The sequence below is a fragment of the Hypomesus nipponensis genome, chromosome 12 (genome assembly GCF_054491055.1).
Source record: "Hypomesus nipponensis isolate SF chromosome 12, ASM5449105v1, whole genome shotgun sequence".
In the NCBI taxonomy this organism is placed as follows: Eukaryota; Metazoa; Chordata; class Actinopteri; order Osmeriformes; family Osmeridae; genus Hypomesus; species Hypomesus nipponensis.
This window is the reverse complement of record NC_140372.1, coordinates 2,600,001-2,615,297: the sequence shown is the minus strand read 5'-3', so window position 1 is coordinate 2,615,297 and position 15,297 is coordinate 2,600,001. Positions and strand designations below refer to the sequence as shown.

At 50.9% G+C, this 15,297-nt stretch overlaps 2 protein-coding genes across 2 annotated transcripts; one reads left to right on the top strand and one right to left on the bottom strand.

Moving 5' to 3' along the window:
• The first annotated feature begins 806 nt into the window (after nucleotides 1-806).
• Nucleotides 807-6,470, top strand: LOC146260657 (uncharacterized). Its single transcript, XM_084668398.1, has 10 exons — nucleotides 807-958; nucleotides 1,372-1,574; nucleotides 1,708-1,800; nucleotides 1,883-1,978; nucleotides 2,342-2,440; nucleotides 2,535-2,661; nucleotides 2,782-3,376; nucleotides 3,546-3,604; nucleotides 3,707-4,900; nucleotides 5,438-6,470. The coding sequence occupies exons 1-10, from the start codon at nucleotides 955-957 to the stop codon at nucleotides 5,617-5,619; spliced, it is 2,652 nt and encodes an 883-aa protein (XP_084524524.1). The 5' UTR covers nucleotides 807-954; the 3' UTR covers nucleotides 5,620-6,470.
• A 72-nt stretch (nucleotides 6,471-6,542) lies between these two features.
• LOC146260656 (PI-PLC X domain-containing protein 1-like) lies at nucleotides 6,543-8,662 on the bottom strand. The gene is made up of 7 exons (XM_084668399.1): nucleotides 8,175-8,662; nucleotides 7,804-7,940; nucleotides 7,537-7,662; nucleotides 7,257-7,412; nucleotides 7,049-7,161; nucleotides 6,898-6,968; nucleotides 6,543-6,805 (listed from the first exon to the last, which is right to left on the bottom strand). Exons 1-7 carry the CDS (start codon nucleotides 8,272-8,274, stop codon nucleotides 6,558-6,560), a joined length of 951 nt encoding a protein of 316 aa, XP_084524525.1. The 5' UTR covers nucleotides 8,275-8,662; the 3' UTR covers nucleotides 6,543-6,557.
• Between the last annotated feature and the right edge of the window lie 6,635 nt (nucleotides 8,663-15,297).

Genomic DNA, 15,297 nt, shown 5'->3' with positions numbered 1-15,297 from the left:
CCACGTCACAGTCTTAGCAGAGAAGAATCCTCTGTAATCTATTTAGGATGGGAGTGAGAGATGGAAGGAGAAAACAGGCCAGGAAGGTGGAAGAATGGGGGATAGAGAGCAGGTAATGGGTATCTAGCTGAGAGAGGGGGTAGCGGGCCTTGGACAAACGGAACAGTCAGGGCCTCTCATGGGGGATGTTTACTGTATGTGTCTAGGTTTGCCTGTACATTACAGTTGCGCAGTGGAGCTTAAGTAATCTACATGGTGATTACCCAGGAGAGGGAAAGCCAGGTATAAAAAAGAGAGGGATATGTTTGCTTAAGTGGATGTAATAAGTGGCAGCCTAAGGTGATTACATGCAAGAAGGAAGGGGGTGCTAAAATTAGCCCAGAGAGAAAGAGAAAACGAGAAAGAGAGAGAGAGAGAGAGAGAGAGAGAGAGAGAGAGAGAGAGAGAGAGAGAGAGAGAGAGAGAGAGAGAGAGAGAGAGAGAGAGAGAGAGAAAGAGAGAGAGAGAGGGAGAGAGAGAGAGGAATGATGTAATGTATGCTTTGTCTATTTTTCTTGTAAAAATATTCTTACTAAATAGTAAGATAGCACTTTATTTCCTTGGTACTTATTTACTTATTTACTTGAATCACGTTAAATCCATACTTATACATACGTTTCAGCTAACACTGAATACGTTCAACTCTGTTGTCTGGATAGAAAGCCACTCTGGCTTTTTTCAACCTCGGGCCAAGTAAAAAAAAAAATCAAAAACATCTGTTATGTAACGTGCGTGCCCTTTCCTGTACCTGCACAAAGTGATCAACTTCCGGGTTAAGTCGCGTGGAAAGGATGTCCGAAATATGCTACAGCGTTTGCTTAGCAAACCTTCAAGTTAACGTCGTTACCATTTACTGTTAATCATAATAACAAACTAATAAAGTAAAACTAAGGATCGCCACAATTGGAAAGCAATATGGGTATGGATTGGTCCTTGAATCATTGGTCAAATGTTTGTCGTGCGATCATCTTGATGCTAACTGGCTATTTAGCTAATAGTCTAGACTAGCTAGTTAACATGCTCTGGCAAGAACTATGGTTATTAACCTGACAATTAACCGATGGAAACGTGCTTTTCTTTGGACAAATGCGCCCGTATTCTCCAAGTGTAGAAAGCTTGACTAACTTCTTGACTAATGTTATGCTAAGCTAACCGAGGCATCTTTACAAGCCACCTCAAAATGACCCAGCCAAGAAAAGCAGAAAACGATTCCGCTGAAACTGATCAACAACATAATCGAGTACAACACACGAGCACAGTGATTCATTTTGGGATCCCATAGCGCGCATTTGATATAGATTTATACGCCCTGTCCCTTCTTCCCCATTATAGATTGCCCCCTCTCCATGTCCTCACTCCGGCTCCTCGTTCCCCCTCTCCGCCTGGTTTCGGCGTTCATGTGGCAGGTGACGAAGCTCCGGAGTGTGAAGCACTATGGAAAGCTGGAAGACTTTGTTTGTGTGGTCACAGAAGCTGTACCAGAGCTGCTTAGCGACCGGCAGAGGAGTCTGCTTCTCCTTGGACTCAGAGCCAAGGTGTGTGAGAGAGAGAGAGAGAGAGAGAGAGAGAGAGAGAGAGAGAGAGAGAGAGAGAGAGAGAGAGAGACGGGCGGGCTACTGCCACTGCACAATGATGCTGAATGGAGCTGTTGTCCCTTGTGTGTTGTAGATGACAGTAGAGTTGTTCAGTGGTGAGACCTATGCCGACCCTGAACTCATAAACACACACCTGGCCAGAATACAGTCTGTCTGTCTGAATGCGGTAAGCAACGTGAAGTTCACTTCGTTCTCTCTGTGTGTGTGTGTGTGTGTTTGTGTGTGTAACTCCTTGTTTTGTGTTGCAGTCGACTGATTTGGCCATAGAGGCATCCAAAGACAATCTTGTGTCGCTGACTCAGATGTTGCTAGGAGATCGTTCAGAAGGGAGCCAGCAGACGGCGGTGAGATACGACTGGGATCTAACATGGAAGAACAGGCTTACCTTTTTATCACTTAGAAACAACTAGACTAGACCATGTTGGATCAGACAAGCGAGCCTACTACTGCCTCCAGGTAGAAGACATAGCTATTACAGATGTAGATGCTGCCACCTTGTGGCATGATTTGGAATGGACTGTTCTACTTTTCTGGCACGTGGCTTTTGGAGGCACATTGCCCCCTTACTTGGGTCTTGTTGATGTGATGTATAATTGAACTAAAGGTTGAAAATAGACTTCTAAACTTGGTTTGCCAGCGAAGAAAAGTCCTTGTGCTGTCCATGTTTTCCACAATGTCAAATCTAACAGTCTGTCCCTGTGTCTTAGGGTGCGTTTGATGAGAACTTCGATGCAGCGCTGCAGACGCTGGTGTGTGACTTCCTGTCCAGACTTGAGGAGCTCTTGCCAGTGCCTGACTTCAAACAGGTGCTCACGGTGACCACACACACTGACCACACCAATCAAACCCCACCCATCCACAACTCTTCAATAACAGATAGGACCCCTGTCTATTTGGCAGGCTGCAGCTTGGTTGGAGGCTGCCCCCGGTGGCGTGGAGGACTGTGTGCAGTCTGTCTCCGACACGGACGATCTGGGGTCTCTGCTGCGGAATCCAACATACCGCCAGGCACACCTGGGAAAGATGGGTAGGGGACCACAATTCTTCTTCTCTCACTTTCACATACACTTCCTGTTGGGTATGATAAAGAAATATGATTAATCTTTTACCATTTGAATTATTTCTCTCCTGCTGTGGTTGTCTCTAGTTGGCTCCCTTGCAGAGGAGCTGCTTCTCGCCTCACTGTCCAGCCCCTTCACAGCCCACTCCAAAAGCACCTCCCACGCCGACAGCCAATCAGGAGTCTTATCCGAGTGGGTTAGCCACGCCCATGACTGTGGGACCCTGGACCAGGATAGGGTGGAGACGGAAGGGGTCGAGGTGGTGATCGGGGTGGAGATAGGCAACCTGGGAGCGAGGGAGGAGGAAGGAGGAGTAGAACAGGAAGTCTGCATCCTACCGGGGGACAGCGACGCGGCGAGAGAATCCGAGGGGATGATGATGATTGGCCAAGGCCTTACATCAGCCAATGGGGGACAAGCTGACGTCGGAGGGCCTAACTCCATCCCAGCTGTGCTGAGTCTGATGGCCCTGAATCAGACCCCTATCGTGTTCATCCCACAGCAGCCGTCTGCCGCTTTCATCTCCCTGTCCGTCCCAGCGCTACCGCTGCCGGTGGCCACCAGGGGGCAGTGTGGCGCGGTGTCCCCTTCCAGAGAGAGCCGGGCTCAACTAGAGAGGAAGACAGTGAGCGTCCCCGGGCTGAAGCCCCTCCCCCCACAGCCTCTCAGCCACACGCTCAGGTGAGGAGGGGGGGCCACGTCGTCCTCAGGTGATTCACCCGAGGAGTTGATTCACCCGAGGAGTTGATTCACCCGAGGAGTTGATTCACCTGTGTGTTTGGGTAGTACAAGTTTGTGGGAGATGGGAGGAGCGAATCCTACGGTTCTAAGTGTTTGTTACTTCCTTCAGCGTGCGTCCTGAGAGGTCACCCGGCTCAGCAGTCTGTCACGGAGAGGACAGCGACACAGGTGAGACACTCGTTGATGGTTGGAGAGACAAGTGTGTCCTGAACAATATCAGACGTAAAAGAACCACTCACGTCCTCGCTGTGTGTTCCCGCTTCCTGTCAGGTGACCACGCAGCAGACTCCTCCCTGCAGGGATCCGTGTCGCCACATCTCTTCAGCTCCGCCTCCCCCGCTTCCACCCTCCCCGCCGCGTCCCACAGTCCTCGGCGGGTGGCCCACAAGTGCCCTCAGTGCGGGAAGTGCTTCATCTACCGCTCGCAGGTGCTCCGCCACCTGCACACGCACAAGACCCGCGGCACGCCCCACAAGTGCTCGCAGTGCGGCCTGGGCTTCCGCACGCCCTGGGCTCTGAATGACCACAAACGCTCGGTGTGCTCCAACGCCACCTTCGATTGCCCGCTGTGCGGGAAGGCGTTCCCGTCCCTGCGTGAGCAGTACCGCCACCGCCTCACCCACAAGACCAACACCTGCTTCCAGTGCGGGGCTGCGTTCAAGAGCAAGGCTGAGCTGGTGTCCCACCTGCAGAACCACCGGGCCAAGCCTCTGCACCAGTGCTGCCTCTGCGGCAAACGCTTCCGCCTCCTGTCCAGCCTGACCAATCACAAGCAGACGCACTCGGCCGGCGGCGGCTTCGCCTGCACGCGGTGCGAGCGCGTGTTCCCCTCGGCGAGGGAGCGCGACGCCCACCGGCAGATGCACCGCGTGCACAAGCTGCCGTGCCCCGTTTGCGGGGAAGCCTTCACCTCGCAGGCCAAGCTCATCAAGCACCAGCAGAGCCACCCGTCCCCCGACGGCGCAGAGCGCAGGTACAAGTGCCGCTACTGCGAGGAGACATACACGGGCCTCACCCAGCTCCGCATCCACCAGAGGAGCCACATGGAGAAACCCTACAAGTGCGAACAGTGCGACAAGGCATTCAGCACCCTGGGGGGGCTCCACAACCACAAGGGCACTCACTCCGGAGAGAAACCCTACCTCTGCACCCACTGCGGGAAGAGCTTCCGCACCAAGGATGGCCTGGAGGGACACCTGCGCATCCACACCGGGGAGAAACCCTTCCACTGCTCCTACTGCGGCAAGAGCTTCACGGCGCTGGCCGGGCTGAACGTGCACGTGCGCAGGCACACGGGCGAGCGTCCGTACGTGTGCCAGGTGTGCGGGAAGGGCTGGCCTTCCGGAGGAGACCTGCAGAAGCACATGAGGAGCCACACGGGGGAGAAACCCTACGGCTGCTCTGAGTGTGGGAAGACCTTCTCCATCTCCTGCCACCTGACGGAGCACATGAGATCCCACTCAGGTGAGCTTGCTCACAGCACCACACCACGGACTGGACACGTTCCCCGGCTGGGTTCACCTGGAGGTTAACTGGTTCATCTTTAACTAATATTAATGTTTAGCTGGTTGCCAAACTGACTCAGGCTAGTCATGGGAGTCAGGTGGCTGAGCGGTTAGGGAATCGGGCTAGTAATCTGAAGGTCGCCAGTTCGATTCCCGGGCGTGCCAAATGATGTTGTGTCCTTGGGCAAGGCACTTCACCCTACTTGCCTCTGGGGAATGTCCCTGTACTTACTGTAAGTCGCTCTGGATAAGAGCGTCTGCTAAATGGCTAAATGTAATGTAGTCCCAACTTGGGTTGAAGTAGAACAGGGATGATCGAGTAAAGGGCTTCCACACATATAGGCTTTTCATTATTGGTATTGTAGACTGAAATGGATGAACCAGTTGATAGATCTTCCATGTAAGCATAATGTGTCTCTCCACTCAGTCTACATAATGAGTCTCCCTCCTCCAGCTGTTGAACCACCTTGACCGTCAGACCGTGTCTCTGTTCCAGGGGAGAAGCCGTTCACTTGTCCGGAATGCGGCAAGTGCCTGAAGAGGAAGTTTGACCTGAAGAAGCACATGCTGTCCCACTCGGACACACGGCCCTTCCCCTGCTCGCACTGCGACAAGAGCTACACGAGACGCACGCACCTCACCCGCCACCTGCAGACCCACGCCACAGGGAGCGCCTAGCCTTCGGCTCGCCCCGCCTGGAAACCCTCCTACACTCTGGTTGTCGGTGAGGGAGGGGTTAACAGACCGGGAGTCCTGGAGACGGACTAAGTGTTTCCTGGTGGGTGAGGCCCACCGGCTGCTATCAGAGGACTGACTGTTCGGAGGGGAGGGGTTGATGGGGCAACACAAGGGAGGTGATGAGGACGCGACCTCGGCGTGGAGGAGCTCCAGAGCTCCAATCCCTTTGTTTCATTTTTATTTCCTTCTCTTTGTTTCCCGATCAAACTGTTGCCATCCTGCATGGCCTTGGTTTGGGTGAATGGGAGCTGTTGTTCATCACTCGTGTGGTTCTGCTGCGGGGCAGAAGCACTGAGAAGCAATCTTACCCTGTCAGTTAAATGTGCCTACTGCTCGTGACTACAACTGCATCAGGCAGAAAATCAATCATATGTAAACACAGATTTATTTCACTACTGATAAATGGTACAGCGTCAAAGCTTTACTGGTTGCCCTGAAGCAACAAGCTTTACTTGTGGTTTGTCCTCAGTCTTTGTGGACGTTAGCTGCTTGGCCGTGTTGGCTTGAAAGAGGAGGGTTTTCTACTACAGGTGAACACGGATCCATTTTCCACTCCTCTAAATCATGTACAGTAACACACTGAAGTCAAACTTAAGAAAACACCAGAGGCCTTATAACTTGATAATGTGATACAAAATGCATTTCTAAAAAGGATTCATACTAATCTTTAACAGTAATGTCAAATGACGGATCACTTTACATAGTTTTCAAGAAAAAAAATGATCATTGTCCATAATTGATATGTTAAGAAAAACTGAAAAGTCGATGAATAAAATATGTGCGTTAGCGAACCCTGAGCTATGAAGTTTGAATGTACTGTGAGTGTGTATTCCTGGAAGTAGTGGACTGTGGAACCCCCCCCCCCCCCCCCCCCATCATCATCTCTGATTCTCCGTCAACAGTTTGTCATTAAGAGAGATGACGACAGCGGGAAACTCATTGAGGTCCACAAAGTCTCCACAGATGATGTTGAGGCCGGTGCTCTGAGGCCCTGGCCTCTGGTCCTCCACCCAGCCCAGCAGCACGGACACAGCCTGCATCGTCATCCTCCTCATCGTCAGGCAGGGGTGGCAGACCACGTAACTAGAATCTTCTGTCAGGTTCAGACCAGAGGCGAAGAATTCAGCTGTCAATCACAAGAGGATCAGGTGTCATGAGGTAAGGGGTCAAGTTACAGACACGTTTCAGACTGCTAACCTGGAACACACAAACACACACCTGGTCTGCCTGCAGCCTTCTGTTGCTCCAAATATGAAATGACTTTTTTGGGATCCGGTGAATCAGCATACCTGTTGTGCAGAGACGACTGGTTTGATAAGAGTCACACACAGTCCACAGGTCCAAACACACACACACACACATTTTGTACCTGTAGGAAATCACCGGCCAGAGTTGCTTGTGCTGCTTAACAACATCCTCGTTGTCATAGGAGACGATTACCTGCTGCCCCGAACCCCAACAGTGTCTAAGAGTAGGAATCACCTACAGTGCAACACACACGACAGGCTGAGCAGTCAGAAACTCTTGAGTAGATTGAGGTTGTGTGCAGGGCTGCTGTGCGCAGGGCTGCTGTGTACCTGCGGAGGGCAGAGTTTGTGTCGGAACAGGCCTGTGATGAAGGAGACGAGCTGACCGTGTTCACTCTCACCCAGCTCATAGAAATGAGAGCAGACCAGGATCACAACCTCTCCCGGGTGTTGCTGTAACCAGACAGCTACAGCAGACAGAGCCTCCTACACCCACACACACACACACACACACAGACAAACAGCCCAAAACTCAGTCAACTACATAGTTCTTGTTGTGAGTCACTCCAGACACACACACACACACACACACACACAGCAGCTGCCTTACCTTAACCGTCTGAAGCGTGTAAACTCCATGTGAAAAGTAAAGGGCTTCTTTGCTGCCCGTCTTGCAGGCAATGCGCAGATCGAAGAACCGTATCCCAGCATTCAGCTGGTCGGAGATACACCAGGCCTACATCGTTAAAAGAGGTGGCATTGGTTTCTCTTTCGCTTAAATTTCTGCCTCTGCACTTTTTCTTTCTCACACACACACACACACACACACACACACACACACACACACACCGCAGTAATAGCAGAGGATACTACATACCTGTGTGGTGGCCCATCGCACCACGCAGGGTCTTGTGAAACAGGGCACTAAACAGTCCAACACTTGCAAAAACCGGGACTCCGACTTCAGCACGGGTGACCGCTTGTCGAGACAGTAACTCATGGCGTCATGACTGCCTACACGCGGGAGTGAAGGAGGTTATTTACACACTCACGCGGTCTCGCACAAATGGTGGACGGACACAGAAAAACCTGTAGCTTAAAACCCAGGAAAAATATATGTATTTTTTTTAACGCAGTCTTTCTATATCGATGAAATACGTGCAGCATACATTTGGCGTCTGATACATTTTGGTGTTGATTATAATAATAATTTAGTATGACCGTGAAGTGTAAACCGAGTTTACCCACCAGGTAAAGCCAAGTCCCAAAGTGGAATGTCCACCAGCCTCTCTGATAGAAGCGACATCCAGTCGGCGTTCTCGCCCTCTTTTGCTCGCCTTATGTCCATCTTACAAAGATGGATTTGCAAACAAAAACATCTATATTAGCAAAGCTTTAATCAAACGCAGGATACTTCCTTGACTTCTCGATTTTCCTTAAATCGGCTCGCTATATCCTTATCATAGATTTCCGGATGACAGTATTTTCTCCTCGCTTTACATGACTACGTTGTGTACATTTGTAGGCCTCTATCAAACGCAAACCGCACTTCCAAAAGCGAAACGATTACTGTAGTGGTGGTAACAATCTTTGCTATGGTGAATTGGTATTTTTATGCAAGTCATTTTCACGAGGAAACGTAATAAACTAGTCCTTGTCTGACTTGTATCACGAGACTGGAGGCGGGGCGCTCGGGATGGGTCCATCAGTGTAGGCTGCGTATTGGTCAAGTTCTATACCCATCGATAATGTTATTTTATCAGTTAGTCGCAGTCTGTGCCGAGTATAAACCTTGTTGTCCCCAGACACTGTCTCGTCTGTTTTAGGATTGAGTTTGTACAGTAAATCCCGTGTCGTTTACATCAAGTTGCCACTAGGTGGTAGCATCTTCCATCGAATGAGCAATAATTTTCTCTCCAAATTGTCACTACTTTCACTTCTTTTCTCTCCATTCTTTCATTCCATCTTTCTTTTCTTATCTTTCTTTCTTAAAAGAAATCACCATCATTTGTTTTTATGAATTATTGTGTGTGTGAGAGGGTCTCCTATGACCTTACTGGGGTCCTGGTGGGTTCTGTAGGGGATTGGTGATGAGTTAAGCAAGAGGTCATACATGTGTGTCAGCAGCTGTGACCCAAAATCCTTCTGGTTCCTTATGCCACCCCCCACCCATAACACCACCACAACCACAACCACCCCCCAGTCATGCCCCATGCCCCGCATAGGCCACTGTCACAAACAAGGAAGAAAAACCTCAGTTTAGTGGGGTCCTCAGTTCCGGACCAGTTAGAGACAGAGAGACAAAAAGATCAATTGTGTATTCAAAGTTTCCAAACCCCTCTGCCTCCATTACTCACTCCCCCTCCCCCTCTCCCCCTCTCCCCCTCTCCCCCTCCCCCTCTCCCCCTCTCCCCCTCTCCTCTGTAGCCCATCCTGGTGACATTTGGCGGTTCCCTTCCTGGAGCTTCCAGGAGATGCAGACGTTTTTGGCAGGCAGACAGAGGGCTGCCCTACGGATCCTAATGGGGGCTGTTGGACCAGGAAGAGAAGACACGCCCTTTAAAACACACCAACGCACACACACACACCAAACCAAACCCTTTTCACCCAGCACACGGCCTTTCAGAGAGTCCTCATTCTGTCTGCCTGTCGCGCTGAGAGTGAGAGCTGTTAGTGGTCAGGTCCTAAAGTAGTAAAGTAGAGCAGAGAAAAGTAGAGTATAGTAGAGTCCTCATCAAATACTCATTAATTGATTACCAAGGTTTTTGTTGTTGTTTTTTGTTTAAACCTTTCAACAGTAAAACATTTTTTTATGCAAACCTATTTTTCGAAAATATTTTTGTTCATCCTTTCAAAACTTTTTTATAGAATTTTTGTTCCCACACACAATGAAAGGAGAGAATATATATTTTTCAGAACATATTTTTTCAAACATTTTCAAAAAATTTCTTTTCAGAACTTTAAAAATTATATATTTATTTCAACTATCAAAACTATCAAAATGTTTTTTTTTTCTATTTTAACCTTTTGAAACTCCATATCCTTTCTTCCCTCTCTGGATCCACTCTAACTTTTGAGGAAAGAAGGCAGTATAGCTAAGGAGAGGAGGGAAAGGAGCTGGTGAAGGCAGGAGTCAAGGGGAAGCTGGCAGGAGAGGGGGGCAGTGGGCAGGAGAGTGGTGGAGATGGGGCCTAATTGCGGGCACTGGAGAGTGGCAGGGTGGTGATGCCGCTGGTTTGGCAGTAATTACCTGGTTACTGCAGCTGTTTCTCGCCATTGTTGTATAAACAGATAGGGACAATCATTAGAGGGAGGGAAATGGATGGGTGGATGGATGGAGGAAGTAGGACTGGGTTGAGGGAGGGTTCTTCATTTTCACCTTCACTCATGCAGACAGGAATGGCTTGCAGCTGGGGGACTAACACACGCTACAGCAAGGCTATCATTAGGACATTCTCTCCCTCTCTCCCTCTCTCTCTGTCTCTCTCTTTCTCTCTCTCTCTCTCTCTCTCTCTCTCTCTCTCTCTCTCTCTCTCTCTCTCTCTCTCTCTGTCTCTCTGTCTCTCTGTCTCTCTCACTCTCTCTCTGTCTCTCTCTCTCTTTGTCTCTCTCTCTCTCTGTCTGTCTGTTGCTCTCTCTCTCTGTCTCTCTCTCTCTCTCTCTCTCTCTCTCTCTCTCTCTCTCTCTCTCTCTCTCTCTCTCTCTCTCTCTCTCTTTGTGACTTTCTTCATGTCTCCCTATGTCTCTCTCCCTCTCATACACAAACATATTTTCTCACTCACTGTCCACTACCTTCAATGACATGTTAACTTTGTGTTTGTTTGTTGTTCAGGGCCAGTGGAGGGATGTGTGTGTGTGTGTGTGTGAGGCGTAACAAAATGGTGTAATCACACAGAAACAGAACGAACCCTTACTCATCCTCACACACACTCTTCACACCGTGTGTGTGTGTGTGTGTGTGTGTGTGTGTGGTTGAACCTTGTTGGAGAAATGATTTGACAGTGAAAGTTGCTTTTGTTTGAATCCAACAGTTAGTGGCCAGGAAAACAGTGTTAAACTTAGTAGGCACTTGTTTCTTGATGAGTGGTGACAATACATGCATGATGGTTATTAGCCAGTCAAGTAGGAGACTATTATTAATAGTTGTACGTTTGCTTTATTACTCAGCAGATCTCGAAACTGTAAAAGCATCTGTTCTCTGATCTGGGCTGTGCCCTGAGTTCGTTGTTGTGGGGCAGTGGGTTGTTGTGCTTGTTCAGTTATTTCTCTGTCGGGGTGTGAAGGAGTGAAAGATGCAGAAAAAGAGAGCGAGAGAGCGATAGACTGTGTGTGTGAAAAGCAGTCGTTGAGGCGGTGAAAAGCGGACATGCGAGAGAGAAATGTGCTGCTAAGTAGGACATGTTAAAGACTGTGCTGTTAAGTAGGACGTGTTAAAGACTGTGCTGTTAAGTAGGACATGTTCTGCGACTGTGCTGCTAAGTAGGACATGTTAAAGAGACACGCTGGAGACCCAGTCTACCCTCCAGGCCTTTACCGGCCCGGCAGCCAGGTGAGCTAGAACACACACACTCCCACTCCTTCTGCCAGCTTCTTAGTGTGCCAGGTATGCTCTCAGCAACGTTAGCTGTCTTTGTGTGGGAATGAAAGAGAACAAGGATCTGAGGCGCAAGATATACACTCACTCACCGGGGAAGAGGGAGAGAGGAGGGAGAGAGGAGGAGGTAACCTTTCCCTGCCTCTCATCCATCCATCCAGGATTTCTCCTCCTTTCGTGACGTTCCATTCGTTTCTCAGTTCTCCCTCTCTTTTCCGGGTTCCTCATCTCCCACTCTTTCTCTCTCTTTCACCCATCTCCCTATCTGTCTCCTCTCCTCTTTCTTTCCTCTCCATCCTTTCCCTTGCGCCCTTCCCTTTCTTTCCTCTCCACCCTTTCACGGGATTCTTCCTTTTCTTTGCTGTGTGTTCCATCCGCCGTTCTTCACAGATCTCTCTCTTTCTGTTTTCCAAGTAGTTGGTTGGACCCACTTCTCTGCCCATTGCTTAGGGAGTACTTTTGACGAAAGTGGAACAACGCACACACACACTCAGAAGCCTTCCTTTCTTTCTTTTCCAAGATGGAACACAACAATCGTCATGTGTTTAACTGTGTGTGAATGTTTCTGCATGTGCCCTCACCTCCTGAGGACCCCAACCTTATCTACAGCAGCAGCTTCACACACACACACACACACACACACACACACAGAAACACACACACAGAAACACACACACACACACACAGAAACACACACACAAATACAAGTCACACACAGGCACGCACACAACACACACACCTTGTAGGCCATCGTATGGTTTCACATATTCCACACAGCACTTGACACAGACCTGGGATGGCGGACCGCTGCAGATGGCAGTATGGGAACATTCTGGAAACACAGGAACGATGGCCGTCGCTTTTTCTCTTCCTCATCATTATCTACCGTATCTTTAACATCATCTTCACGTCATCGTCATCATCGTTGTCATCTGCGTTTTCTGCTCCCAGTCACCATGTTGATCTTCATCATCATCACTGTGTGGGTTTTTCAATTGATTTCTTTATGACCTTTTGCTTGTCTGAGGTTCATCCTTCAAGGGCTTGTGATTGAAGTGAGATGTTTGATACCCTCCGAGGGCCCCTGACATCTGTGTGTGTGTGCGTGTGTGTTTGTGTGTGTGACTTTGTGTGTTTGTGTGTGTGACTGTGTGTGTTTGTGTACGTGCGCCAAAATAGTGTCAAGGCGGGTTAAGAGCTTAAGGCCCCCCAGCTGAGGAGCTGAAGGTCTTCAGGGAGGTAACACACACACACACACAAACTCTCTCACACACACACTCTTTCACACACACACTCTCTCACACACACACACACTGCTGCAGAACGAGGAGTCTCAGCGACCTCTGGGGGAGTTCAGTGGCAGGGCGTGGTGAGCGTGGCGTTTGAAGCGCCCGATCTTAAAGATCACAGACTGAAATAAGGTCCCGGCTTAGTTTAGTCTCCCCAGGGGAGGGGTGGGGGGTGAGTGGGGGATGGAGGGGTGGGGGGAGAGAGGGGGGTGGGGGAGGGGTGCAGGGGGTGGAAGGAGAGAGGGATAAAGGGGAAGAAAGGAGTCTTTAATGTAAGCGTGTCTTGTAAGGTCAGGTAGGGGTTTGGGAGGGGGGAAAGGTTAGGGGAAAGGTTAGGATGATTTATTTAATGGGTTCGCTGAGACATCGAAGGCATGAACATGCACAAACACACACACACACACTGTGTGTGATGTAGGTCTGGAGAGACCTACCCTACCCCCCCAGTCTTGCTCCTAGAGAGACCTACCCACTAAAGGCTCTGGTTAAAGTACCAGTGTTTCCCCCCCCCCCCCCATCTCCCTTCCTTCATTGGAATCCAATCCTAATTCTACCAAATGTTTCTGCTTACCTAATCCCCCCCCCCAACCCCCCACAGCTGCTCCCCAGAGAAGGACATACAGGTTAGCAGGAGCGCACAGAGAGAGACAGGAAAGAGAATAGCAGAGTAGGATGCAAAAGAACTGTCATTAAATATGGATATAGTCTCTCTCTCTTTGTCTCTCCCTCTCTCTTGCTCTCTCTCTCTCTCTCTCTAAAGATACTTCCTTTTTTCCATTCAAACAAATGTGTCCACCGCTGTCAATCTGTGCCCCAGAAAACACACTTGACTACACACACACACACACACATTGCTCGTTAGTAGGAAATGGAGGGATAGACGGGGGATGAAAGCGCCACATTCAGGTTTTTCTTTCTTTCTGTAGTGCAGGATAGCCCGAGGCATGTTTTCACCCTGTGAACAGCGATCGAGGCAGAGAGAGAGCGAGAGAATGGACTGATGGAGAAAGAGACAGAGTGTCTCAGTGACAGTGCCAAGCCCTTCTCTCCCTCTCCTCTCCTCCTCCCGCAACCTCTCTGTCTCTCGCTTCGGGCCCCAGTAGCCCTTCGCCGGGCCGACCTTGGAGGTCGGTGTGGGGGGCTGTGCTGGGCAGAGGAGGAGGGAGGGAGGAGAGCTCAAAGAGTGAGGGGGTAGAGAGGGGCTGTAGGGGGGAGGTGGAGGGGTGCTGGTGACGGGGGTCTTGGCTGCTGCTCGGAAGCCTCTGGGCCCCGCTGGCTGTCCTTCAGGATTCCTCCGCTCCCCTACCCCCCTCGCACTTGCCCTGGCGGGGGTACATATGTGCTCTTCACCCCCCCCCCCGTCCCCCTCACCCAGGGTAGGGGCATGCCTCCTGTCTCCTCTTACCCAGGGCACAGCTTACATATGCTGGGGAAGGTGGGCATGGAGGCTGTCCGTGGCAGATGGTACGCCCTCAGGGTTCCACTGGTCAGGCTGGTGGTGCGTGTGTGTGTGCGAGTGTGTGTGTGTGTGCGAGTGTGTGTGTGTGTGCGTGTGTGTGTGCGTGTGGCCATATTTCCTCTCGTCACCCTTTCATCTCTGCTTGGAAGGGCTCATGGAGATGCATCCGTGCAGAAGAACTTCTTCTGGTCATGGCGAGAAAAGGAGGGAAAGAGAAACGGAGAAAGATAAAGACAGAAAGATGGAGAAATGAACAGGAGTCTCTGTTCACCTAGGGAGAACACAAATCAAAATCGCAACCAAGAAGGGGTTCTGAAGGGTTCTTTAAAAGGCTCCCCTACAAGAACAACCATAGAACCCTGTGGGGTTCTTCCAAGTTGAACAGTTCTAAGCAGACTAAGCTTAAGTTGGAGCGCTGGTGAAACTGTCATGGTGGCCTGGTGCCCTGTCAGTAAGCTTGACAGAACGACGTGAGGAAGGAAGGAAAGAAGACTAAGGGGAGCAGGGGAGCAGGGGAGGGAGGGGGAGGGAGGGAGGGAGGGGGAGGGGGACGGAGGGAGGGAGGGAGGGAGGGAGAGGGAGGGGGACGGAGGGGGAGGGAGGTAGAGGGAGGGGGACGGAGGGGGAGGGAGGGAGAGGGACGGAGAGGGAGGGGGAGGGAGAGGGAGAGAGAGGGGGGGGAGGGAGAGGGAGGGAGGGAGGGAGGGAGGGAGGGAGGGAGGGAGGGAGGGAGGGAGGGAGGGAGGGGGGGGGGAGGGAGGGAGGGAGGGAGGGAGGGAGGGAGGGAGGGAGGGAGGGAGGGAGGGAGGGAGGGAGGGAGGGAGGAAGAGGGAGGGAGGGAGGAAGAGGAAGAGGAAGAGGGAGGGAGGGGGAGGAAGAGGGAGGGAGGGAGGGAGGGAGGGAGGGAGGGAGGGAGGGAGGGAGGGAGGGAGGGAGGGAGGGAGGGAGGGAGGGAGGGAGGGAGGGAGGGAGGGAGGGAGGAAGAGGGAGGAAGAGGGAGGAAGAGGGAGGAAGAGGGAGGAAGAGGGA

Coding starts and splice junctions, on each gene's coding strand:
- LOC146260657 (XM_084668398.1), top strand. Junction 3,377..3,545: donor CCTCTCAGCCACACGCTCAG/GTGAGGAGGGGG, acceptor TACTTCCTTCAG/CGTGCGTCCTGAGAGGTCAC. Junction 4,901..5,437: donor GCACATGAGATCCCACTCAG/GTGAGCTTGCTC, acceptor TCTCTGTTCCAG/GGGAGAAGCCGTTCACTTGT.
- LOC146260656 (XM_084668399.1), bottom strand. CDS start 8,274: ATGGACATAAGGCGAGCAAAAGAGGGCGAGAACGCCGACTGGATGTCG. Junction 7,663..7,803: donor TGCGATGGGCCACCACACAG/GTATGTAGTATC, acceptor TTAACGATGTAG/GCCTGGTGTATCTCCGACCA. Junction 6,969..7,048: donor TGGCCGGTGATTTCCTACAG/GTACAAAATGTG, acceptor TCTGCACAACAG/GTATGCTGATTCACCGGATC.